Source organism: Labrus mixtus, chromosome 21 (genome assembly GCF_963584025.1).
Source record: "Labrus mixtus chromosome 21, fLabMix1.1, whole genome shotgun sequence".
NCBI lineage: Eukaryota > Metazoa > Chordata > Actinopteri > Labriformes > Labridae > Labrus > Labrus mixtus.
In genome coordinates, this window is record NC_083632.1 from 6,493,365 (window position 1) to 6,518,309 (window position 24,945).

The 24,945-nt window shown below is 44.1% G+C and overlaps 2 protein-coding genes across 3 annotated transcripts; one reads left to right on the forward strand and one right to left on the reverse strand.

The window, feature by feature from the left end:
* Positions 1-858: 858 nt before the first annotated feature.
* On the forward strand, positions 859-24,945 carry LOC132955035 (neurotrypsin-like). Its single transcript, XM_061027652.1, has 14 exons — positions 859-1,275; positions 7,888-7,930; positions 14,585-14,827; positions 16,083-16,221; positions 16,300-16,478; positions 16,690-16,837; positions 18,889-19,067; positions 19,466-19,607; positions 19,928-20,148; positions 20,799-20,940; positions 21,024-21,302; positions 22,769-22,894; positions 22,986-23,254; positions 24,177-24,945. Exons 1-14 carry the CDS (start codon positions 1,177-1,179, stop codon positions 24,707-24,709), a joined length of 2,742 nt encoding a protein of 913 aa, XP_060883635.1. The 5' UTR covers positions 859-1,176; the 3' UTR covers positions 24,710-24,945.
* Positions 8,986-12,956, reverse strand: LOC132955036 (E3 ubiquitin-protein ligase TRIM21-like). Of its 2 annotated transcripts, none has more exons than XM_061027653.1 (2): positions 12,815-12,956; positions 8,986-11,731 (listed from the first exon to the last, which is right to left on the reverse strand). In XM_061027653.1, exon 2 carries the CDS (start codon positions 11,727-11,729, stop codon positions 10,044-10,046), a length of 1,686 nt encoding a protein of 561 aa, XP_060883636.1. In that variant the 5' UTR covers positions 11,730-11,731; positions 12,815-12,956; the 3' UTR covers positions 8,986-10,043. The 2 variants fall into 2 exon arrangements, with proteins under 2 accessions (XP_060883636.1, XP_060883637.1); XM_061027654.1 differs by lacking the exon at positions 12,815-12,956 and adding an exon at positions 12,782-12,796.

Below are 24,945 nucleotides of genomic sequence, written 5' to 3' on the forward strand. Positions count from 1 at the left end.
ACCTATTTTCACAAACTGAAGAACGCCTTTAAAACACAGATTTCCTATATGACACTGCTTCCCTTAGCGTTTTTAAAAGTTTTTACTTCCCTTCTCTTTTAGTTTCAGAGAGGAGGGCACAACTGCGGACACTTTTTTTCATATATATATATATATTTTTTTAACAATGAACAACTAGAGTTACTATGAAACATGTCGTACTTTCTGAAGTTTACAGCCTGCCGTGCTCCGTGTTTAAAGACACAGCAAAATCCACTCCTGTTCTTCACATCTGAATCTGTCTGCTGGAAAATGCTTTGTCATCTTGCAAATGTACAACACTACAGTACCTACAGTTATTTTAATAGATTGTACATCATTTTTACCACATAGGTTTATGTTGTCACTGATCTAATTACATGAAGACTGAGCTAAATTCCACCATAGTTATTTGTTGAAGAGAGCAGCATGAGGCTTTACCTCACTGGTGAATCTGTCCAGGAGCCACAAGCCGGACCGGATTATAGATCTTTCTTGTGGTTTTCTAGTGAAGACAGATCTAATATTGTTTGTCTGATTTTGGCATCTAATGAATGACCTGAAAACCCACAAGAGAAGTACAAACATGGCGTCACAACATCAGTCTACATGACTGACTGCTGTGTGTGAATTCATTCATCAGCTTCTGGTGTCAAATGTATCCGCATAGCTGTAATGTAGCAGAGTGATAAACCCGCAGAAAACAAAGTCAAATTCTGAAATTCATCAATGATTAATGACGCAGCTGGCAGACAAGGAGACAAAGTGTGTGGCTGTGTGTGTGTGAGGGAGAGAGAGAGAGGGTAGAGAGAGAGAGAGAGAGAGAGTGGGGGTAGAGGGAGAGAGAGAGAGATTGTGGCAGCAGGTTTTTGCAGAGCTCAACACTATTTCTCACAGAATCGGTGTGTGTTTCTCGCGGTGTGTGTGTGTGTGTGTGTGTGTGTGTGTGTGTTTTCCATCCCGTTTATAGTGCCGCACCCTGTCCTCCTCTGTGCGTAAAACCTCCCTCCCGCGTAGGTGCAGCATCATCATCATCATCATCATCATCATCATCCTCATCATCACCACACACCACGTTTCTCCCAGCAGCGGGAGAACGGTTCACCTCACGGACAGGTTGGACTCAGAGATGGGAGTGGAGCGGAGGCTTTTCAGGCTATGACACGGACACACCGGGCGGGAAGGATGGCTCTCACCGGCCGAGAAATGTTGTGCTTGATCGGATCCGCCTGCCTCTGGCTGCCGCTGTTTGCAGAGGTATGTAGCCTACTAATGATAATGATTGTCTTGATTTTGCAGTGTGGCCTGATTTATTTGTGTTTTTAATTCACCCTTTTTAAGCCATACGTCCCGTGATAGTCACGCGTTGATGACCTGGGCTATACCTTTTACAAAACAATCCTAAATAAGGTCGATAATTAGATTGATAAAAACATTGATAAGATTGACAAAAGAATCCGGGTGCTTTGAAAATGACTCATATTCTTCATGCCTCACAATAAACCCCACAAACGATTAACTGAGGACGCATCCCCCACCCCCCCCCCCCACACACACACACATAAGAAGGGCGTTAAAGGAGCCTCAAACACTTCTAATCCGTCCCTCAGCCAATTAATGGCGCAACCTAAGCGCATTGTCCAATTACGCGGACACTGTTGTCTCTCACGCGCACGCGCACTCACACATGCATGGTCTCAATCACAACCTCTCCACCCTCCTCATCCTCCACCCCCCTCCCACCCCCCTTCGGCAGGATATCATGAGAGGAACCCGTCGGTGTGGCTCCTCTGCCCCCCGCGGTGATGTGGTATTGAACCCTGCACGCGCTGCTTGAGCTTGTCACAGTGATTCAGTCAGTCGGACATGTCGAGACCTGAGCACTGGTGAAGGGAGGTGTTGTTGTCCAGAGTGGGTCAGAGCGACCTGAGTGTCAGCAGGACGTCAGGTTTACTCACTTATGAGACACAGCTGGTTAAAAATGATTCTGTGTGTGAAGTAATCAATTAATGCCAAATCAATGTGTTCATCATTAAGATCCTTTAATTTCTGTTTCTCTCTCTCTGTACTATGTTGGGCTACAGAGAGTGTGTGTTGTGCTAATGTGCAGCATATGAGCTGTGTAGCCTGTGTAGAAGTCATTAGTGGAGTACAGTGATGTGCAGGTTTTAATTAGACTCGCTCACTCCTGGAACAAGCCGAGCACAAATAGCTCACTGCAGATGAGTTTCTGCTTTTTTTTTTCTCTCCTCATTTTCACTTACATTAGACAAATATTTCCATTGGGGGAGAACCCTTGATGCAGGAGCTGGGTGTATTTATTTTTATAGGCAACAAAACATCAGAGATATTCAGAGATGTCTCCCTGTGGAAATCTATCTCTGACATCTACTGTACATCCTGCACAGTTTACCACACTGGTTTTTCAGACTTAGCTGTTATAATGTTGTGATTTGTTACACATCAAGTCAGGACTTACCGACTGAACATGTACAAAAAAAAAAAACATGACTAAATGTTCAAAGTCCTTTAGAGATTCATTCAAAATGTTCGGTCCCTTGAATGTTTATTAAAATCCATCTATTTGTTTGTTTTTTGCAAAAGTAGATCTGTAGGTCAACATCTTATTGGGGATAAAATCATGTTTGGAAGTGAGTCTGGTATTTGTCATCCTAATTTCGGTTAAAGTACATTTTTAATGTTTTGAAATGATCATACTTACAGAAAGCGAGACGATGTTGTCGCTCGGTTGGAAATTGGATTCAATCTTATGGCAGTCGTATCCGTCAAAGTGAAAGAATATCTTGCAGACATGCTGGAAATATCAGTCCACCCACATAGAACAGACACAGCCGCCTCCTCTGAAACTGTCTGATGATTTGTTGATTCATCCATCTACCTGGCACCTTTTATGGGAAAACGAGGGCTGCACTTTAGGTGAAATATTACTGTAATCTAAAATTTGGCCAAGTGCAAAATCCAAAGTAATTTATAACTTCTAAATGTGTAAAGAAAAAAAAAAAGAAGCTGATGTATAAAGGTGCTGTAGAGATTCCCTGGTCTGTAAAACCAGATGTTAAAGCAGGTTTGCCTTCATGATAATTGTTTTATAATTCATTGTAATGAAAAAAAAGATGCCATGGATGCTAATGTTGAATCTTCTGATATATTTTGAGCCGTCAAAATAATAGAATATCTCAAAGTAAAGTGTGAAATATGACTGCACCCACATAAAAGAGCCACAGAATGTCTACATTTACAGATCCATCGATCGTCCTCTAGTAAATAAGGTAAAGTAGAATCTCCTTTAACGCGGTCACAAACTGGCTCAAGAAATGTAGTAGTAGTAGTAGTAAATATTTATTTCGGTCCATGACCACAAAGCATAGAACATACACAAACAATAATAACAATTAAAAAAACAATGGCCGAAAAGGTGTAGGATGAAGCCAAGGCTTATTATGCCTACCCTTTGACCATTTCATTTATACAGTATATCAAAACAATAGCTGCAAAAAACAAACAAACAAACAAACAAAGTAACCTGATTTCACAAAACAGAAAACAGTTAACCAAATCAAAACAATAAAAAGGAAAAAAATAAATAAATGAAAAGCTTCCATAAATGATTAATTATAGTCAGACTATAGTTATAAATTATTATTAAATGTGACAAGGAGTCCGTGTGTATTAAAACAACAACAGGGTATTAAATGATCCGTGTTAGCCATGACGGTGATTCCTGGACGTGTGCTGTGGAGGTGAGAAAGTGGATGTCAGCTGAAGGATGGCAGGGACACAGTGAGCACATGGGGCCAGCTTTTTAAAAAAAGCCCTGAAGGTTCAGGTGAACCGGATCAGCTGACGGCCTCCAATGTGAGCCAATCTCCTGCTGAGGCTGGACAGGACAGACGACAGAGGACATCAAGCTGTGGACATAATGAGAAACTGTTTCAATTTCTACATCTGCCAAGTCCAAAGAGAAGTGATACAGACGACATTTCCCCTTTTTCACACCAGTAAGCGCTCGTGGAGTCTAAAAGCGTCGTTCTAGTCTATCATGGTGACGATTGGGCTGAACTGCACCTGAAGAAGCTCACAGAAAGATCAGCGTCTGGGTTGAATATTTAAATATCAGAAATGACTTGAAAGACAACACTGGACTTGTTTTTGTATATTCTTTAAAATTAAACAAAAATCACATTTTTAGACTCCTAGATTCGCGTCTGAAACCACACCAGACTCAAGCCGGTGTCTGGTGACTAAATCTGACACTCTGTGTGGATGTTGCTCAGAGCGGACGAGAAGAAAGTCTGACAGGAGGAGACGATATTTAGTCAGCAGCTTGTAAAACTCAATTGGGTAGCATTGAATCTAGAGTATAGATCGTGTAAGGGATCCTCTTGAAAACGAGACGGTGCATCTCAAGGGGTTATCCTTCCAATAAAAAGTTCAACATATCAATGCTCAATAATTTGCTCTCTTTGTCAGAATAAGTCGCAGAAATAACAGATTCATCAAAGTCATTCATTTCTTGTGCAGAGTCACGGAGCTTGCGTTGGTTTCAGTTCCATCGCAAGACATCTTAAAACGATTTAATAGGAACAGTAAGCAGTTCAACTCTCTTAATGCAGGATGTTTTAGTAGTAAATTAATTCACCGGGGCGCCAGATGGCCTAGTGGTTATGTGGTGTGCACCATGTACAGAGATTAGATGCATGTCGACCCCCCCACTCCCTCCTCCCAACGTTTCACCCCAAAAATATTTTTAAAAGTGGTAAATTCATTGATTATTTAATTATCAGAAAAATATTTGTAACTAACTTGATTATTACGTCATCATTACATTAGTCATTTTTTTTAAAGCAGATATCAAAAGCCTTAATATTTTAGGAGATTAAGAAAAAAGTTTTGTCACGGTTTCTTTTTGTAATGTTGCAGTCAAAAGACAAATCAGACTTTATGACTTTTCTTCTTTTAAGCTGCGTTTTAGTGATCAACTAATGGACTGAGAGAACTGATGGATCAGCTGGTCATGAAAATGGTTGATCATTTTTTACCATATCATCTGCTGTGCATCACTAAATGTAACGTGAGCTTGTTCTGCCACAGTTTAAACCCCTTCTGTCATAAGACTGAATGATGCCAACACATTTTATTTTAGTGCTTGTGGATTTAAAAAAAAAAAAATTGTCTTGTCTCTGGCAGAGAGTGAAAGCGATCTTGAGCCTCTTTTTTTAAATTTTTTTTTTTTTTTTACTGATTTCACAACAGAGTAAATCATTTCCTCTGTCCCACTTTCAGGTGTGACGGAGCAGTTTAACAGTTTGTGAAGCCTCCATGTGATGACAGACAGCAGGAAGCATTGAATCAAAGCACTCTTCCTGCTTTAACAGACCTTGTTTCAACCGAGGACAAAAACTGTCAGTGATCAAAACCTGCATTGCTACAAAAACAAGCCAGGTTAAATTCTTCTTTTTTTTTTAACCAATTAGGACTAAAAGCTTCAACTTAAACCGTCATATTTGTGTTCTCTCATCCTGCAGTAATGTCTGCTCATTCAATTCTTCCTGCCTGTATGCACACTCTCCGCTCTATTGGGCGTGTGTGTGTGTGTGTATTTGTGTGTTTGCATAGCCACGCGCTGGACGCAGCTGTGAGAGCGTCATAACTGATTACCTCGAAATGGATCCGTGTGATTGATGTGAATGGAGAACCCATGTTCACTAGCACAGGTCACCTGTTCCTCCTGTAATATCATTAGGGTGAGCAGAGACTTGTGGGAAAACGTTTGCTGTGTGTGTGTGTGTGTTGTTTAAGCATGTGTGTGTGTGTGTGTGTGTGTGTGTAGTTGTATCAGATGTGTATGTGTGTTATCAGAGACGGACAACTTGAGAGCATGAACTCACCTGTGTGAAGGTTATAGTGTTGTATTTCACTGTCCTCACTACAGCTATTTCACAGCAGCAGCAGCCCTGCGTGTGTGTGTGTGTGTGTGTGTGTGTGTGTGTGTGTGTGTGTGTGTGTGTGTGTGTGTGTGTGTGTGTGTGTGTGTGTGTGTGTGTGTGTGTGTGTGTGTGTGTGTGTGTGTGCGTGCGTGCGTGCGTGTGTGTGTGTATGTGTGTGTATGTGCGTGCGGCCTGATTTCTGAAAATGAAGCATGTTTCTGTCAGATATCATCTGATGCTGTCTTGTACTATTTGTGAGTGTGTGAGTTATTTAAAGTGTGTGTGTGTGTGTGTGTGTGTGTGTGTGTGTGTGTGTGTGTGTGTTTTACACCGTACACTTCACTGTCACACCTGGGTGACTTACTCTTGTAATATTTTGGTATTTGACAGGTGTTCCCCGCCGTTAATGAATAAAACTCCTCCATAAACGAGTTGATTTTTTTTTTTTTTAAACACTCCTCACTTGACGTCTGCACCTCCTCGCCTTGTCTTTGTTCTGAGGTTTGCGGCTTTGACCTGACAGTGTTTCATATTCAGAGGGCGTCCACATTGACCGAGGCTGAGGCAGAATCCTGTCGGAGGAAACGTTGGAACATTTTTAAAGTGCTCTGTTTGTATAAGAATGAGTCAGATTCATCCTGTAAGTGGCTGTTTAAATTCATAGCCTGCATGCGGAGCACCATCAAATTTGTGGGGATTAGTCTGGGCTGATACGGGGCTGTTGCAGTAATACAATGCCTTCAAGGAGATTTTCAAGCCGAGAAATAACAGCGCTTCTTCCAACACTTACCGCGATGTACTGTTTGTTTACACTGTTTAATCGAGGGTTGCTTTGCAGCTGTAAGAATAAAGACTGGTTTACGTTAGCTTCGAAGACAAAAAAAAAAAAATAAAAAAAAGATTTGGATGTTGTAAACGTTGGTGCAAAATAAAAATCTGCTTGCTCGTCCTCTGCTTCCAGACTTCTACTGACAATCAGAAATGTCTTCTTCCCACTCCTTAGTTTGCCTCAAACTAAACTACACCTCAACCATTAACCTGCAGATCAGTGAAAGCTCATTTTGGCAGGACTAAAAGTGTTTTGTTTTAAAAAAAAATACAATTTCCCAGCGCTAATCCAGCAAATCCAGCTAATAAGCAAATAAAGCCCAATGACCAGCTCCAGCCCCCCGAGACCCCAAACAGGAAAAAGCGGTATAGATAATGGATTTGAGTATTTTTCCGTCATCCTGTCAAATGTTTCAAAAGTCTGATGAGTCATCCTGCACTCAGGGGCGTTTAGTCATTTTCAAACAATTAAAATACTTTGTCTAATTTTTTTTTTGCCACGTTTGTTGTGACACACCCACTTTGCAACGAGCCAACAAAATCAATCACAACGACATGTCCCGCCTTCTATCTTGTGATTGGTTCTATCCAGTTTCAGTATTTCAGGAAATACGTCGCCACGAAGCAGTTGGATACTCTTGAAGTTCTGTTTCATGGGGGACTTTCAACGGTGTTTCTGCTAAATGAAAACATGCCTACTTAAAAACAACGGAGCATTCAGTCACTGAAACATGTTGTGAGCGGGAAGATGACTAGCCTAGCTTAGCTTTGAGACTGGCAGCAGGGTTAAACACACAAGCACCTCTGCAGCTCATGTATTCAAAGTGGTACATGTCTTTTATTTATTTACAAATGCATGTCTTCCAATCCATGAATTAAAAACCTGATTTACAAATGTCTGGAAGAACTTATAAATTATTTATATGCAGCGAACTAAAGGAGAAAAGGGAGAGCAAACGTAACCTCTTGCAGTCTGTTTTGTTTTCTTCTACAATCACACATTTGTAATTATCCTTTAAACCTGGGCACAATACTGATGTTATCTTTCCTAATTGTGGTCCTCTTTTAACTTTCTGTATCTCTATTTCTGCAGGTGGTGGCTGAGGACAGTTACTTAAACGAGGTGCAGAACTCAGGTAAGTGGGAAGTGATGCTCTGAACACAGCCCTCTCATCTGCAGCTATAAATCCACTTCACCTCCATCCTCGTCTCTCCTCGTCCTCCTACACCATCCATCCCTTCGTCTGTCTTTGTTTCTCCCTCCAGTTTAACTCACATTCTGACTCAGACAGTCATAAAAAACCCCCTCCATGATGACGCCTCCTCTCCTCTTTCTTTAATCTTCTGCCACGCTCAAGTCTTACCTCCCCTCTCCCCTCCGGCCTGCACCCCTCTGCTTTTCCCTTTTCCTCTCCTGTTAGAAAAAAGAGGAGGCCATAATGGGGGGGTGGGGCGAGGAACTCCTCCTCCTTGGGCTCATTTCCACTGCTGAAATATTTGTGCTTTTACAGCCGCGCACATATCGACAGACAGTTTACAAACACACCTCTCCTCCATCTGTAAAACCAGCTACACCTGCAAGATCACCTGCAAACCATCTCAGAGCTTTTTTTTTTTTTTTAAAAAGGACTCAATCATTTTCATTATTCAGCAAATGTTTGCACAGGATGTTAGTCTGCTGCAGCTTTTCCCCCCAGAGCTCCTTTTGTTGCACCAAATTGAATCAAAATCAGGCTAAATAGTGAAAAACTGAATTTTCCCCGTGCCCCGTATTTATTGAAATGTTGATTTTTTGTGCAGAAGACGTCGTTGCCAAACACCCACCCCCCATACAGCGAGCCTCCGAGTGTGAACCGTGTCAAATACTCATTGTGGCTGGGAAATGGATTATGGGAGCTAGGGAGACTGAGTGTTCCCATGGCGATGGGCAGAGTAGCGTTGTCGTGGCAATGAGGAGGGTGTGAGCGCCGAGTGTTGTGCGTGTCAGTCTGAACACTGCAGGCGCTGGGATGAACAGAAGACTTTAAACGAGACACACAGGACGAGGCTGACAAGAGAACGTGAGGCCGGTGATAAAGAGGAAACGCAGACATGCGCGGTGATGATCATAAACCAAAATCAAAACACACAATAATCCTGCTTTTGCTGTTTTTAAATAGAAGGATATAACTAAAGAATCACAGCAAAGATGTTTCATGGTTTGGTTATGCAATGCTTCTTTATTCATTCAAATTTAATCAGACTGGTTATAAAAGTTTGATCACCATGACAGGGCATATACGGCTTTAAAAAAAACAAAAACGTTTGTTTATTTATTTAAGGCGTCATCTTAAAAACAAAAAACAAAGAAGAGGACAGCTGATAGATATACTGTATATATTATTATAAATACTCTAAAGGCAGAAACAAAATCAACACAACAACAACATCCTGTACATCAACGTTAGTGTTATACATGTCTCCTTCACAGATCTTCTGTTATAAAGTATTCAGTCATTTAAAAAAAAAAAAATAATAACCCGAGCTCATCCTTCATTGTTTCTCCTGTTACCAAAACAACAACACAGCTAAGCTTCAATTATTCCACTTTGTCTATTTAAAGCATTAAACACATCTTTTACAGCCTGTTATGTTGCTTAATTAAATATGTTCATATTGGTTAATGAAGACTGGATCAAGATGATTTTGGCTTTTTTTTTTCTTTTTGGACATTTGGACTCAGGGAAAACACAGAGTACACTTTGTTTAGCGTTATAGACCACACTGAACCAGAGGGACACATTCTTTTCAACTATTTTAAACATTTTTCAACACCCATGCAGCACGCCATGCATCTGCTTTTTGACTGATTATTTTTTATCTTAATTTAAAAATATCACTAAAAGAGAATTCTGGATATTGAGACGCGCATAATAACAGTGAACGATGAACTCAAATGATTTCAATGGCTTTTGTTATCAGCGCTTTAATTTGTATTTTAAAGCTCCTGTGAGGTTTTTCAGGTGAAAACACGACTTACACGTGTTCGGGACAAGATCAGGAAAGAGATAAAGAGGTACCGTTTGTCCACAGGGGGCGCCAAAATGGATTAAAACCAAAAGTCTACAACAGGAGCTTTAAATCCAAAAATTGCAAATCGAGAAGTGATCTCAAAATCGAGTCAAATACAATTGTGGAGAACTTTGATGCCCCTTTTAATTTTTCTGAACCTTTTCGATTTGTTTTTGACGTCACTTCCACGCGGACAAATCATCCTTTCGACTGTATGACAGGAACAATTATCATGGGGTCCAGGTTCGAGCCATACTCGTTATCGCAAGGATTAAGATACGGGTAGAGTTTTTCTGTGAAGGAACAGTTAGTGAACTCGTAAATTTCTGTTGCAGTTTCCACATTGTAAAAATGGATGCTGTCGCTCTCATAACGCACAAACACGCCGACCCTCTCCACTTGACAGTAATGTATCGGCACGTTCGGATTACAGAAGGTCTCGAACCTACCGTCTAAGAACCAGACGGCCCAGAGTCCACAGCCAGGCCTCCGGGGAATCACCCCGTTCCTCTCGATGGACTCCTTGACCAAGCCCAGACACCACTCGCTCTTTCCGCCCACGAACACCTCAAAGTAAAACTTGTAGGTGGAGAGAGCCGTGTTTCCCAGGACGGCGTAATGCGCGTTAAATGCGTTCGCATTCCGGGTTGGGTTTCCACTCGGCGCTGAGCCCACGTTGTATCTCACCTGTCTCCTGTCGTCAGATACAACCAGCTGAGGGTGAGCGGTGTCAGGATCCAGCAAAATGTCCACTATGTAACACCGCAACATGCTGTCGCCTCCTAAATCCGCGCTGCCGAAGAGCTCTCTCATTTCTCCGTTCATTTCCTCCAGCAGCTTCCGTACTCGAGGCACGGCTTTCCCTAAACAGTTCCGTACGCGATGAATGTCCACGTGTCGGTCAAAACTGAATGTGAGCGAGTTCATCGCGGGGTGAAGTAAGGACGTCGCTTGCTTACTCACAAGGAAGTCCAGATAGTCTTCAGTCCCTCTTAGCTCACTCATCTTCATCACGGTGCTCCGCAGCTCGGTGATCTCCTGCTCCACGCTGAGAGAAAACGCGCCGGCCTGTTCTTCTGCTGCTTTTTGCCTCTCCTCGATCACCTGCACGAGCTCAGTCTGGCTCTGCTGAATCTCAGAGACGAGCTCCGTCAGCGCCCGTACGCTCTCTGCTATCACGTCTTTGGTTTCTGTCTCGCTCTTGTCTACGGCCTCCTTCATGTCTCGGACCGCCTGCAGCCTTTCCTTTATCAACGCCTGCATTTCGCCCTTAGCCTCCTCCCATGTAGCCATTGCCTCTTCGTACGCTTGCTGCACGGTAATGTCGTTGTGGTTGTTGTGTTTCGCGCCGCCGGCGCAGATGTCACACAGCACAGCGTTGTCCGTTCGGCAGACTCGTGTGAGGAGTCGGGCGTGCTTCTTGCAGATCCGGTTCTCCAGGCCCGACACGGGCTCAACCAGCGTGTGTCTCTTCAGTCCGGCAGCTCTGTGATGAGGCTCGAGGTGATCGCCGCAGTAAGACGTCAGACACTCCAGGCAGGACTTGACTGCAGTTTGCTGGGTGTCAGTGCAAATATCACACAGCACTTCGCCCTCGCTGGTCCGCTGTTGGACCGGCTCCCACATGTGAGCGTCGTTCACTTGAAGGGACACGAACTGCGACGCGAGCTCCGAAATGAAAGTGTTGACCTTCAGATCGGGTCTTCTTTGAAAAGTCTCCTTACACACCGGGCACCGGCAGACCACGCCGTCGTCCCAGTAGCTGGAGATGCAGGGCATGCAGAAGTTGTGTCCACATGGGGTGGACACCGGCCGAGTGAACACATCGAGGCAGATTGGACAAAGAAACTGCTCCTCAGACAAGAGGCTGTTGCAGGACGCCATTTCTGCAACAAAAAAAAAAACGAAGATCCACAATAAGGCAAAGCTGAGATTCAAAGTCCACCGCTGACCTCTTAGTCAACAGTTTTGAAGACATTCTTCACATACAGTCCATTTTGTAGCATATTCCTTTTTATCAGGTGGACTTTGCCTGTTTTTTTATCATAGATGTTGAAAATGTAGTTCAGCATTTTAAAGCCAGAGCAGAAGTTGAACCAAAGACACACACAAGTTGTTTCTTGGCAGTTATTCAATTTGAAAACTTATACAAACAGAAATGTAATGATAGCTATGCCCCCCCCCCCTTTTCTTGTCTCTTGCGGTGTCCTAGGTCAACCTTTACAGTCACACTGGCCATCTGTACCGTGCCCAAGCACGCTTCAACGCTAAAGTCCAGTTCGTTTGACCAGTGTGACCGCTCCGTATCGTGCTCAAGCACGGTACACTTCATGCACGAGCACGAGCACGCGGGTAAACAACGCTGACAGCCTTCATTACGGAGAAATCCAGAGTTTCACGGCTGTGTCTGACTAACATGACACAATATAAGACACAAAGTAGCTGTCGTGTTCTCTGTGTTGTTCTCCGATGTGCGGCTGCGGACTCGCCTGTGGACTCGGCCGCGCGTCTATTTGATTTTTTTAAATTTATTTATTTAAAATAAGCTGTAAAGTCAGAAAAGTAGCTGTCATGTTCTGTGTTTTTCTCTGATGTGCAGACTCTCTCTCTCTCTCTCTCGTCCGCCTGTTTGTAAACTGAGCACGCTTCATAATAACATAAAGCGGTAATCGTGCTTTTAGGCACGGATAGTCCTGTGTAGTGGGGACGACCAGTGTGACCAGTGTGACCAGTGTGACCGCGCCCTTTGGCCCACACTGGTCACACTGGTCACACTGTAAACATGAAATGAAACATAAATTCCAACATGAGCAACTCTCTCACGTGCATTATTTACATTACATTTTAGCTTAAAGTAGCAACATTCCTCCACACAAAAGTCTTAAATAGCTGACAGCGTCATTCAAGTTACAGCACAAACACAACATGTATTTCACCCTTTAGGTGGTAGAAAGTTTACTACTACTTACGTGAGATTATTCCAGCTCTGTGAGGGAGAGAGTCAACAGAGAGTTAGGTGGTTTCCCAGGAAAGTTGACTTTCGGTTTCTCAGTGTCGTGTTTTCTTAAAGGGACAGGCACACCTCTGACGCCTGAGGTTTGAGGGCTGTTTTTGGGTTCCAGCCTGAGTGGGTTTTGTATTATTTATTGTTTGAGGATAGATTTCTGTTTTAGTTCTGTTCATTTCTGCCTGATTGATTTCCTGCTTCAGCGCTTTCCCCCCCCCCGTCTGCTCTTTCTCTTATCTCCATCCAAATTGGACCCCTGTGTGTGTGTGTGTGTGTGTGTGTGTGTGTGTGTGTGTGTGTGTGTATGTGTGTGTGTGTGTGTGTGTGTGTGTGTGTGTGTGTGTGTGTGTGTGTCAGGCAGAAAGTGAGTGGGTGTGTTGGTGTGTAAGGTGGGCACGAGTGTTGCACTGTATAGATAATGTTACAGGACAGCCAAACGGTGTGTGTGTGTGAAAGAGATAAGACTGCTGCTGGTTACTGAGGCTCCTCTGCCATTAATCAGAGTTTATTCCCTGCTTGTCCTCAAAAAGCGTTTACAGCTTCAGGGGTGTGGGGAGACAGGAAGAGCTTAAATCTTTAAGGAAAAGAAGCCACTTAAAAAAAATGGTTAAGTCTAATAACTTAGGTACAAATGTTTCTGTCATATAGAATCCACCGAGGCGAACTGTGTAGCGTTAAGATAACCTTCTGCTGGAAACACAGGGCAGATGACTGAAGTGAGCGATGAGACCGTTCAGTGTTTCTGCTATTTTATTTGACAGATTGTGAAATTAAAAAAGCCTCACAGCCAAAATATTATATTTACTATCCCCCAAAATCAGGAACTGTCACGGCAGCCACCATGTACTGACAGAGAAATGGACAATTTAATTTGTATCCACAACCACATTTATTTTGAAAGGAACTATTTAGACTCTTTGCAACGAAGAAGGCCACTTGATTTTTTTTTGTATCTGCTCCATATATTTTCAAATGTTTAAAAAAAAAAAATATTAGAAATGCTTTACAAGCAAATACAGATGTCCGTCAGTATTAATGTGCATCTCTATTAATACCTGAATCATTATTAAAGAAACACTGCAGGTCTACTTTTGCATGGACTAAACACCTCTGAATGCATTAGTATGTCTTCTGTGTTTGCGTGCACTGCTCAGCTTTGTGACGCTAAGCCATATTATTCCTTTTCATGAATGAGTGATCTAAGGTTTTTATTGCTCTGCAGTGGATAACTGGCTCTATTTTGTGGCCTAATTTCCCTTCACTTTGATGTCAGCAGTTTCTCTCTCAGGCGGTCTCAGCTTCACTCGCACATTTGCTCTCCTCAGAGAAGATTACACAAAGTGTCCGATCGCCAGCGTGTGTAGAAAAGGCGGTTTAAGGTTATGGGAATTTTTACCCGTTCAACATCCGTGTGGTGAATGCATTAGGAGAGATCCTGCGGTTGCACTGGACAGCATTATGAGACTCTTCTATGTTAGCCGTTATGTTCAGATGAAATACAGACGTGGGGATAATGTGACATGAATAAGACCAATTCCACTCCTCCTTTTTCTAAATTCTCCCAAACTTTCTCCATTTCTCTCCCTTCTCTTCACTTTGTCCTCTCTGACCCAAATCCTCCTGCTTTCATGCCCAACATCTTATTCTCCCATCTTCTCCCCACATGTACTCACTCTCTCCCCCCTCCCCCCCCCCCCCCCCCCCCCTCCCTCCTCTCCTTCTCTTTGTGCAGTACCTCTGTCCTGCTCTGAGGGGTTCACTGAGTTGGGATACTACAACGGCACCGTGTCTCAGACGGACTCTGGCGCCCCCTGTCTGAAGTGGACCGAGTTTCCGGACTACGTGATGCAGTACCCGGGCCGAGGGCTGGGCGACCACAGCTTCTGCAGGAACCCGGACCGAGAATCAAACCCCTGGTGCTTCTTCAGACAAAACTCTGGAGCCATCGGATGGGCCTACTGCGACTGCCACCAGGGTACGAATTAACATATCCAGGACTTTACTTATGGAGCAAATTACATTATAATAATAATAATAAACTTCTTTACATGGCACAAAGTTACCAAGTGTTTCACGATTAAGAATATAACCCAGATAAATAAGAAAAGAACAGTAGAATTTAGGGAAAATAAAATAAAAATTCAAATAAGGGGAAAATGATTCATATAGATTTTCATAGGAGAAAATTGTGGTTCAAACTCATTATGACTACATTCATCTGATGCATTTTGCCTCTTTTTTTTGTTCAGCACAGCAGAATTTCTGGACAATTTTGATAAATCTTTAATTCAACCAGGAGGGAAACTCTGTGAGATTAAAAAAAATCTCTTTTTTTAAGAGCGTCCCGGTCAAGACAGGCAGCAGCACATATCAAATTCTCCAACAGACAACGAGCAGCCACACATGAAAACGTAATGTCAGGTACATGAGTGCATTAAAAGACATGAAATAACAAGTGAAGCAGAAAATGTTTGTCAGAATTGAACATCTACAGCCAGATGTGTCATTTGAGATCCTCTTCAAAGCATCCAACGAGAGCAGCCTGTTAAGTCTCAGCTCTTTGTGTGACTTGTTTCAAGTAAAGGGAGCAGCAAACTGGAATGCTTTTTTTTCTCCTGGTTCAATTTCGGATCAGACGGGAAGAAAAGATCCTGAGGAGGGTATGATGACTAGCATGAAGGCTTTACATATGATTCAAATCATAAAAATAGGAGTTGTTCTACAAAGAAGCTACAAAGAATTCGAGTGTTTTTGGGTCTTCAGACAAAATCTGTCCACAAAATGCTGCCCTCATCATCCGTGTTGTCGGATCTAAAAAGCCACTTTGCTCTCTATGCTTTGCACCAAACGGATGACAGATGAAGTAAGGGACTACATGGTGAATTAGAGAGGCAATTAGCAGCCAAAGAAGTGAATATTTCCAGTGAGAGTTGGTGGAAACCAAAACAGAGCTTAGATTAAGGTGAAAATTTGACATCCAGAAACATAACTTAAAATGAATCCTGCTCTTCTCAGCGTTCACTGAAGTGTAAATAAATAAATGCTCTCTAATATTTATTATGTATAAACTGTTTGTTCTGCTGCCCCCAAGTGGTCAAAAAGGATATTAATACACATTTTAATGATTAGTTTGATTTTCTGAATATGTTTCATGCTGCGTCACACTGAGTTTATTGTTCCCTGTTTATGTTTTATGACAATCATATAAGTGTTTTTTTTTTTTTTTTTAGGTGCAGCTCGTCTGGTTGGCAGCTCATCGTCTGGCAGTGGGCGTGTTGAGGTCTACTTAAACGGCCAGTGGGGCGCGGTGTGTGACTCCCACTGGTCGGACAGAGACGCCAGTGTGATCTGCAGGCAGCTCGGCCTGGGGTAAGACAAAACAAACAAAAAAAAAACCTGTTTCACAGTTTATTCCTATAGCCACTTTTTTTAATCCTCTGTGAACAGTGACATCGGCACGGCGCTGCAGCACTCACAGTTCGGCTCCGGCTCTGGCCTCTTCCATTACGAGCGCCTGGGTTGCCGTGGTGATGAGAACAGTCTGAGTAAGTGCAGGAGCAGGACGTTCGTCACAGGTGACTGTAGCCATGGAAACGAAGCAGCAGTCATGTGTGCGGCACCAGAAGGTCAGTGTGACTTCCACAGTGTCACCTGAACATTTCCCCCCTCACAGATTTATGTTGACTTCAAAATATATTTTTTAGCAATGTTATGAGTAATATTTCATGTGTTCCTTCATAAAAGTTTAACTAATACAAGAATATTAAATATTAAAATAAACATCACTCTGGGATTCAGGTAGATCTGAGGTATTTTTTTTTCGACTTCCTCTCTCAGGCAGTGGTCCTCCGCTGCGATTGGTCGGCGGCGAGGAGGACTTTGAAGGTCGTGTGGAGGTTTTTCATGCAGGAAGGTGGGGCTCCGTCTGTGACGACCAGTGGGACGACAGAGACGCAGAGGTGGTGTGCAGACAGCTCGGGTTTGGGTATGTATGTCAGGTTTTCACACCTTTACATCTGGGTAACATGTGTGAGTTGACGTTAAGATTATTTTTCTATTTTTTTTTCCCCCAATTATTTTTATTTAAATTTCTCAAACAACAGTAAATGACACTGAAAAAATAAGGAATCATTCTGAAGCAGTGTGTCAGTAAACCTGTACCCCTCCCTCGTCCCACAAGCCCACCCAACTCAGATCAGAACCAAACAGGGTCTCACACACACACACACACACACACACACACACACACACACACACACACACACACACACACACACACACACACAATCAGACGTCACATTCAAAGCAATAACAGAATGAAAGCAATAAGAAAATTATATGGATAATATATAGATATACACATAAAAGATGTATACAAAAATATATATATATATAACTATATTTTTTAATTATGAAACCAAAACTAACTATAAGGCAGATGTAGGGGAGGGGTTACACCTTAAATAGAGAAGTGAAGGAGTAAGAATTCAGAATTTAGTCTTCATCCGATAAATTAAGGGAATTAATAAAATAACATGACGGGGTGAGATGATTTTCAAACTGATTCCAATTCTGATATGATTCAGGTCAATTGAGGGGTGACGTTACTTTAATTTAAATAATTTTTTAAAAATATATATTTTTGGGCTTTTTGCCATTATTTGATAGGAGAGTTGATACAGTATGAAACATGGGAGAGAGAGTGATAAATGACATGCAGGAAAGGAGCCACAGGCCGGACTTGAACCCGGGCTCTACATGGGGCGTGACCTAACCGCTAGGCCCCGGTAGTGAAGTTGTTAATTCATCTGATGTGGTATACACTTTCTATTTGCATGTTTGTTCCACTTGTATTTTGTTGCTGGTTGTTAAAGCCGTCAGAAAAGAGAAGAAAGACCTCCTTTTAACCATCAACCATGAGAGTAATGGCTTTAGCATTGAGCTGACCAAGAGGGGCCAATGTAATACCCTGAATGATATGAATGGGACACCTCACAGTGGCAGTATTTCAACAACAGAAGCTAACATTATTCTCCTGAAGCTCTCGAGTGAGCAGCCATTAGTGATCTGGAGGAGCTCAGTGTCAAAACTTTGGAACAGAGCACAAACGTGTCGCCTGGATCAAAGTGATCTCCCCACACACACGTCTCAGCTTTAAGTCGAGGACGTTTGAATCTGTTGCCGGTGTTTCCGCCTCGTATCCCCTGCTGCCGAGGCGTTACAACTCAAAGTGTCAAACAGCGATGAAGGTGTAACTGCGAGGAGCAGAAAACTCCTTCCATGTTCAACATGAGGTTGCATTTCATCTCCTCAAACACGGTGGGACATCTCACCATCTGTGTGTTTGTGCTTTTGAATAATAGATGTTCTGACACAGCTGCACACAGGCACTGATGTTCAGACACTTAAAGGCAAAGTGAAAAGATTTGTTTTTCCCACCTGGACAGTTTATTTTTTCTGCCATAGGTATGTCTGACAAAAGTGAACACACTACCCTGTGATTCTGCAGTTTAAACACTAATGTGACATGAGGTTTCATATGATGATGGATTTATGTCTCTCAGTCGCATGTGTGTGTGTGTTGTAGCCAATAAAAATAACCTGCAGGTCAGTCTCTGCTTTCCGTGCTTTACCATGATCAATTTGAATACTCACAGCCCCACACACACAGAAAAGTGTTTCTTGCAGTATTTCAGCATCAATAAATAATCCCCACATGAACGCAAGCAACATGGAGCATTTTATTATTTATTTAGACGATTTGATTTATTTTGGAATCATGCTTTATCTCAACACCGAGGTTGTTACGCGTGTTGGATCCCTCTTCACTTCCTGTGAAATAAAAATCGTTCCTGTTTCTTTCACTTGAGAAACATCGCTGAACTGATGACATGCACTCCTGAAAGTTTCTAGAAACATTCGAGACAGGCTGCCCCTGAAACCTCCCTGAGATGCTCGTTCACACATGCCGCTCACAGCTCACAGCGGGAGATTTTACGTGAATGGTGTGTGTGTGTGTGTGTGTGTGTGTCAAAGGGGAGTGGCGAAGGCCTGGTCCTGGGCTCACTTCGGTCAGGGTTCTGGTCCGATCCTGCTCGATGCTGTGAAGTGCTCAGGAAACGAGCTCTTCCTGGATCAGTGTCCCCATGGCGACTGGGAGCAGCACAACTGTGACCACATGGAGGATGCCGGGGTCTCCTGCAGCCCTTATACAGGTACATCTACACACACACACACACACACACACACACACACCCACACACACACACACACACACACACACTCGGCTGCTGTACTCACTAATAGATATCAAGTGGTTATTTATAGCCCCTGAACATCAATAAATCATTGCAGCATGAAGCAGCAGCAGCATCCTCTCTGTGACATTTATGAGAGCTGAGGAATAACATATCTGCTGACATGAAGCAGCAGCGAGCATTCATCAAACTAAGATTAGATTAATAATGAATGCTAACTGTTCACATTAATATCCATTTTAATGAGAAATGTAGCGTCTATAAAATGCAATCTGTCGTTAAGTTTGTGTAAAGAGTATCCGTCTTTGGTCCTGGAGGACTTTTTTTAAACCGTCCTGTTAAACAAACCGTTTCAGACGGTGTGGTGCGTCTGGTCGGAGGAGACAGTCCCTGGGAGGGCCGGGTCGAAGTTTTCCACAATGGTGACTGGGGGACGGCGTGCGACGACCACTGGAGCCAGCAGCATGCAGAGGTGGTCTGCAGACAGCTGGGCTACAGGTAAAGGAAAACACTGTAATGTAGACCGAGCAAGCTGAAAAAGTTCCTTTACAAGTTCTGGATAAAATAACTGAAGAGCCGAAGAAGACGTGTTAGAATAAGTACGAATAAAAAGGTATGGTATGGTTGTCATTGATTTGATGACAGTCCGCTTCCACGTTTGGCTCGAATGATGGCTTGAGCTGTGATTTGCTTGGGAAAACATTTTTTTTTTAATGTACTTTGCATGAACTTTTGAAGTGATGTCCACACCACCGCCAAGGCTGAAAACCTTTGTTCCTCTCCCCCCCCCCCCCCCCCCCCCCCCCCCCCGCCTTCAGGGGTCACGCTGAGGTCGTGTCGGACGGCACGTTCGGAGAGGGCGTCGGTTTAATCCTGCTGGACGACGTGCACTGCGAGGGGTCCGAGACGTCCCTGCTGGACTGCAGGCACGGGATCTGGGGACGGACCGACTGCTCTCACAGTGAGGACGTCGGTGTCCGCTGCAGGAGACGAAGCAGCCCAGAAACCAACGAGGTGCCGGTGATCGCTCCTGCTACAGGTGGGAGATCCAGTACAACCACAGTCTGATCTGTTGGTCTTTTTTATATGATAGCTTTTATCAAACAGGCCATTTGGAGATTTTTCCCTCCATGACATCACAAAGGGCAGTAACCCCTCCCCCAGGTGGGTTTTTTCTGCCCCTTTGAGTCTGTAAACAATGGGAGATGGTCCGAGCAACCCAAGTCCTTCCAGAGAGGGGGCGTGGCCAGAAACAGCTCATTTGCATTTAAAGATACAGGCACAGAAACAGCCTGTTCTGAGCGGGGCTGAGAGAGATAGAGGGGTTTAGGCATGATAAAATACAGGATAAGAGTGGATTTTGAGTGAGAAACTACACAGACATGTTTTATATTAGATCATATCTTTCTTTGTGTCTCTGTGTAGTTCCCTCTCTGTGGGCTCACATGTATAATCGTCCATAGAGTGTAAATGCTGCGTGTTGACAGCACTCAGATTAAAGGGTCTCAGCCCTCAGCAGCTCCTGTAGACACGCAGCTCATTAGAATGAGAAAGCAGACTGAATAAAGAGACACAGTGACATTTAACAGAGTCACTGTGTCTCTGTGTGAGTGTTGACTCGAGGTTAGAGATGCACAGACATGAATCGTAATGAGAGATGTGTGTTTTTTTTTTTTTTTTTCCTGTCAGGTCCCCTGGTGCGTCTTGCCGGTGGCAGCAGCAGAAAGGAGGGCCGGGTCGAGGTGTATCTCCATGGCGACTGGGGGAGTATTTGTGACTCCGGCTGGAACGACCTGAACGCACTTGTGGTGTGCAGACAGCTCGGACACAGGTCAGTCACGAGACAGAAGGGAACGAGAGAGTTTGGGTAAAAGACGAAATGACTTACAGGTGAAACTTTTCCTCCCCTAACAGCGGTGGAGCGGTAGCAGCGGCCGGGTTCGGTCAGGGGAAGGGTCCCATCCACCTGGACCAGGTGAGGTGCACGGGGAAGGAGGAGTTCCTGGGAGAGTGTCCCTCGATGGGTCAGAGAATGCAGGGCTGCGGGCGCAGGGAGGACGCGGGGGTGAAGTGTGACGTCGCGCCCAAGAAGGCGGCCGCGCGGGTGAAGCCGGAGGAGCTGAGCTGTGGCCGCCGGAAGCTGGTGGAGGAGGCGAGCAAGAGGAGGAGCCAGGGAGAGGAGAACATACTCAGGTAGGATTTCTTTCTATCCAAATCTGTGAGCGACCTGGTGACCTAGGATCCAACTATGAAGATTTATCAGTGAGATTCTGAGAAGATTCAATAATAAACACAGTACACCAAATAAAAGAAATCATTGTGTGTATGCACTCGGTATGTTTAATTAATAGACTAAATGTAATACCTGAGCCTCGATATGACCGACAAAAGCTAATAAGACCATCATTGACAAGATTGACTATTTCTATAAGGTCATTTATTAATGCTTGTAAACGCTGCCGCAGGGTCGGTGTCGGACAGCACGGTGCAGAAACAGAAACAGCCTTTATTTATAATTTCTACCTCAATGATTCAGTCAGTGATACGTTTGATTGTTAGAAGAGAGCAGGATGAGATTTTTTTTTAATCAGAAACACTACATGACAAGTACAGAACAAGATCAGCGATGAGGTAAGAGGCACCACGTCGTCCACAGGGGGCGCCAAAATTGACAAAAACCAAAAGTTTGCTCTAAAATGAATCTAGTCGTATTTATTGCTGGATTAAGCTGTTGGGGGGGGGGGGGGGTCAAAAGTCAAATATTTGCCTCCGTTACTCTACTTTATATTTAATATTCATGCACCATGACTCAGCACACAGTACATGACAGCTTCATTGTCTGCACAGACCCAAACCAGCATGACCTCTCATGAAATTTTATCCTGTGTGTCAATCACAGTAAACAATAGGCGGATGTTGCCCTTGTGACCACACCATTACAACTAGTGGAGACGCCCCCCACTGGCCATTAGAAAGAATGCACAGTTAAGGCACTTCAGCGCCGGCATCGTCAGCCTCACCCGAGGTTGACGCCTCCTGCAGGACCTGCAGGCTCCGACCTCTTCTCGCCAGCTCCCGTTGAATTAGAACTATGAGTCAGCACAGTTTAAACATCTGGTTCTCCATACAAACCGTTTACAAGGCTGGTAAAAATGTACAACCTTCCTGAGTTTTAATAGTTTAATAGTTCAACGAGAGAAACAAAATACCCCCCCCCCCCAAAAAAAATGTTCCATTCAGCGAAAAACAGTGTTTGCAGGAGTGTGAATCTCCTGTTCTTGTATTCGTTTATGTGCATGTGATAGATACAACATGAGGACCCGCTCATCAGTGCTCAGTGCTGCTCATGATGAATTCAATTGACAGGAACTGACACAGAGTTACGCAATGGCTTTTTGTTCCCCGTTTGGCAGCAGTCTGCTTTTAGTGGGTGGTAATCTTACTTTGAACTTATGTTTGTTGCTCTATGTACTCTATGTTGTCTGTCCTGGTTAAAATCCCCTTGTGCACAGAATTGAGACATCCTTCATCATTTGATGCATCTGCTTAAAAAAACCAGATCAAACAGAAAATAAATTGTCAGTGTAATCAACATGAAGTGCATGAGGCTCATGAGATGGGAGAAGTCTTCATTATTTCATATTTCCTCTCTCTTTCAGGACCACGTGGCCTTGGCAAGTGTCTGTGTGGCTTCAGTCTCGAGAGCAAGATGGCGGCGGTCCTCTCTGCAGCGCCACTTTGATCAGCCCGTGCTGGGTGCTGACGTCTGCCACCTGTGTCAGCAGGTAAACGCGACGCTGTCGGGCATACGCCGAGGCAATCGTCGCCAGGAGCCTCTGAACGCCGAGCCAATGTAAACAAACTTCTCTCCCGCAGGTTCGGCAACGACCCGTCCCGGTACGCGGTGCGTGTCGGGGCGTCGGAGCGTCCCCTGACTCCCGAGCGGGTGGTGGTTCACAGGAAGTTCAAAGGTCAGAGTGGAGGTCACGACCTGGCTCTGTTGAAGCTTCCCAGCGCCAAGGGCCACTGTCTGACCTTCGAGCCGAACACCAACGCAGCGTGCCTTCCTGCTGCAGACGCGGCATCAGGGGGAAACGCGCCATCGTCATGCGTTGTCATGGTAACCGCAGGTTGGACTGAAACAGGTATGTGCTTCTCTCTCTACTGAACCCTTTGTACATCATTTTTAATGGCTAACAATATCAGAACCTGTCAAAGAACGTTTTGTGATACCGATTAAGTTAAGAAGATATAAACTGAGGCCTTCCACAAACAGAAGTGAACTTTTTTTTTTCTCCTGGTTTAAATTATTACATCAGTAAACTACAGAATATACTGAGACTGCAAACAGAGAGAGAGATGCAATGAAGGCTGCTGCCTGTGCTCATGGGCTGAGTAGGTTTGAGAGGTTAAGAGAGGTTCCCCCCCGTGTTTGGCTTTCATTAAAGCATGTTAACAACTTTTGGAGGATTTGCCTTTAAACGTTTAAACTACACCTCAGAATAAAGTGTAAGGACTTAGGGTTTCCTTCTACTGCCATCATGAGGTCAACATTTTTTATTTTTGGAAGCCTTGAGCAGAGATGCATCTTCACATTTTTTATTTACTCCAGTTGCTCGGGACAACAAGTAATGAGCAGTTTTTTGTTGTTGTTGTTGTTGTTGTTGTTGAAATTTCAACCTCTAGACTCGATGAATGTATTCTCTTTAAGGTCAGGCCTTCTCCAGAGCGGAGCTGGTAGCCTAGTGGTTTAGTGTGTGAGCCCCATGTACTGAGGCTTGAGTCCTACAAGAGGACCGACCGGCGGCTCCTCTCCTCGCATGTCGTACTCCACTCTCTCGCCCTGGTCTCTGACACTATCCACTGTCCTGTATTTTAAAAAAGAATGGCATAAAAAGCCCCAAAATACAATAAATTATTCTAAATATGTTCATAATATGTTGATGGATTTAATGGAAGAAGAGATTTAATGGATAAAAACATAGAAATGTATTCTTTATTGATTGATTTCTTAATAAATGAACTCATTATTTCACTCCTTCATCATCTCCTCCTCCTCTCTCCTAGACTCTGTCCTCGCCTCCTGGGTCCCTCTCATGTCGTCATGGCAATGTAAGAAGCGTTACGGCGACAGCTTCTCCAGCCACGGCACCCTGTGCGCCGGCAGTCCCCCTGACACCAGCCTCCTCCATGGCGACAGTTGTCAGGGTAACTCTGGAGGCGGGCTGGTGTGTCAGGAAGAGTCGGGTCGTTGGGTCCTCACCGGGGTCGTCGCCGGGGGGAATGGATGCTCGGCCCCCTCCTCGCCCGCACTCTACACCCGAGTCAGCCGCTTCAGGAGCTGGATAGAGGAGGTCGTCGACGCCGGAGCCCGCGCCGAGGAGCCGCGCGCGCACGCTCAGGCGCGAGAGGACGTGACCCACGTTGACAATGACCTGACGCACACACGCGAGGAACACACACACAGCGAGGTGCACGGCAGACACACACACGATCAACAGGAAACAAACGAAATCGTCAGTGATATCAAACACACACACACTCACCACCCACACACTAAGAGCGCGCACACACACACAAACACACAAATTCTGGTCTGATTGAGGCCGTGCCATTGGCTAACCATCAGTGCCATGTGACCACCCTGAGGAGGAGGAGTTAGGCAGAAAAAAAGAGAAAGATGCTCAAACTTAAAGTCTGCGCTCATTTTTAATCTGAACTCAGTGTCGTGAATCTAAAGTGTGTGCGGTTTGTAGTCGTCGGCGTGTGTGGGCAGAGCTACCTGAGCTGTGTGGGTGCGGTGTGGCGCTTTACAGCCGGAAACTACGAGCCAGAA

What these genes read in the sequence shown, in the direction of transcription:
- LOC132955035 (XM_061027652.1), top strand. Translation starts at nt 1,177, where the DNA reads ATGACACGGACACACCGGGCGGGAAGGATGGCTCTCACCGGCCGAGAA. An exon ending in TGCAGGCAGCTCGGCCTGGG is followed by an intron (nt 16,222 to 16,299) that starts GTAAGACAAAAC and finishes CTCTGTGAACAG; the next exon opens with TGACATCGGCACGGCGCTGC. An exon ending in TGCAGACAGCTCGGACACAG is followed by an intron (nt 20,941 to 21,023) that starts GTCAGTCACGAG and finishes CTCCCCTAACAG; the next exon opens with CGGTGGAGCGGTAGCAGCGG.
- LOC132955036 (XM_061027653.1), bottom strand. Translation starts at nt 11,729, where the DNA reads ATGGCGTCCTGCAACAGCCTCTTGTCTGAGGAGCAGTTTCTTTGTCCA.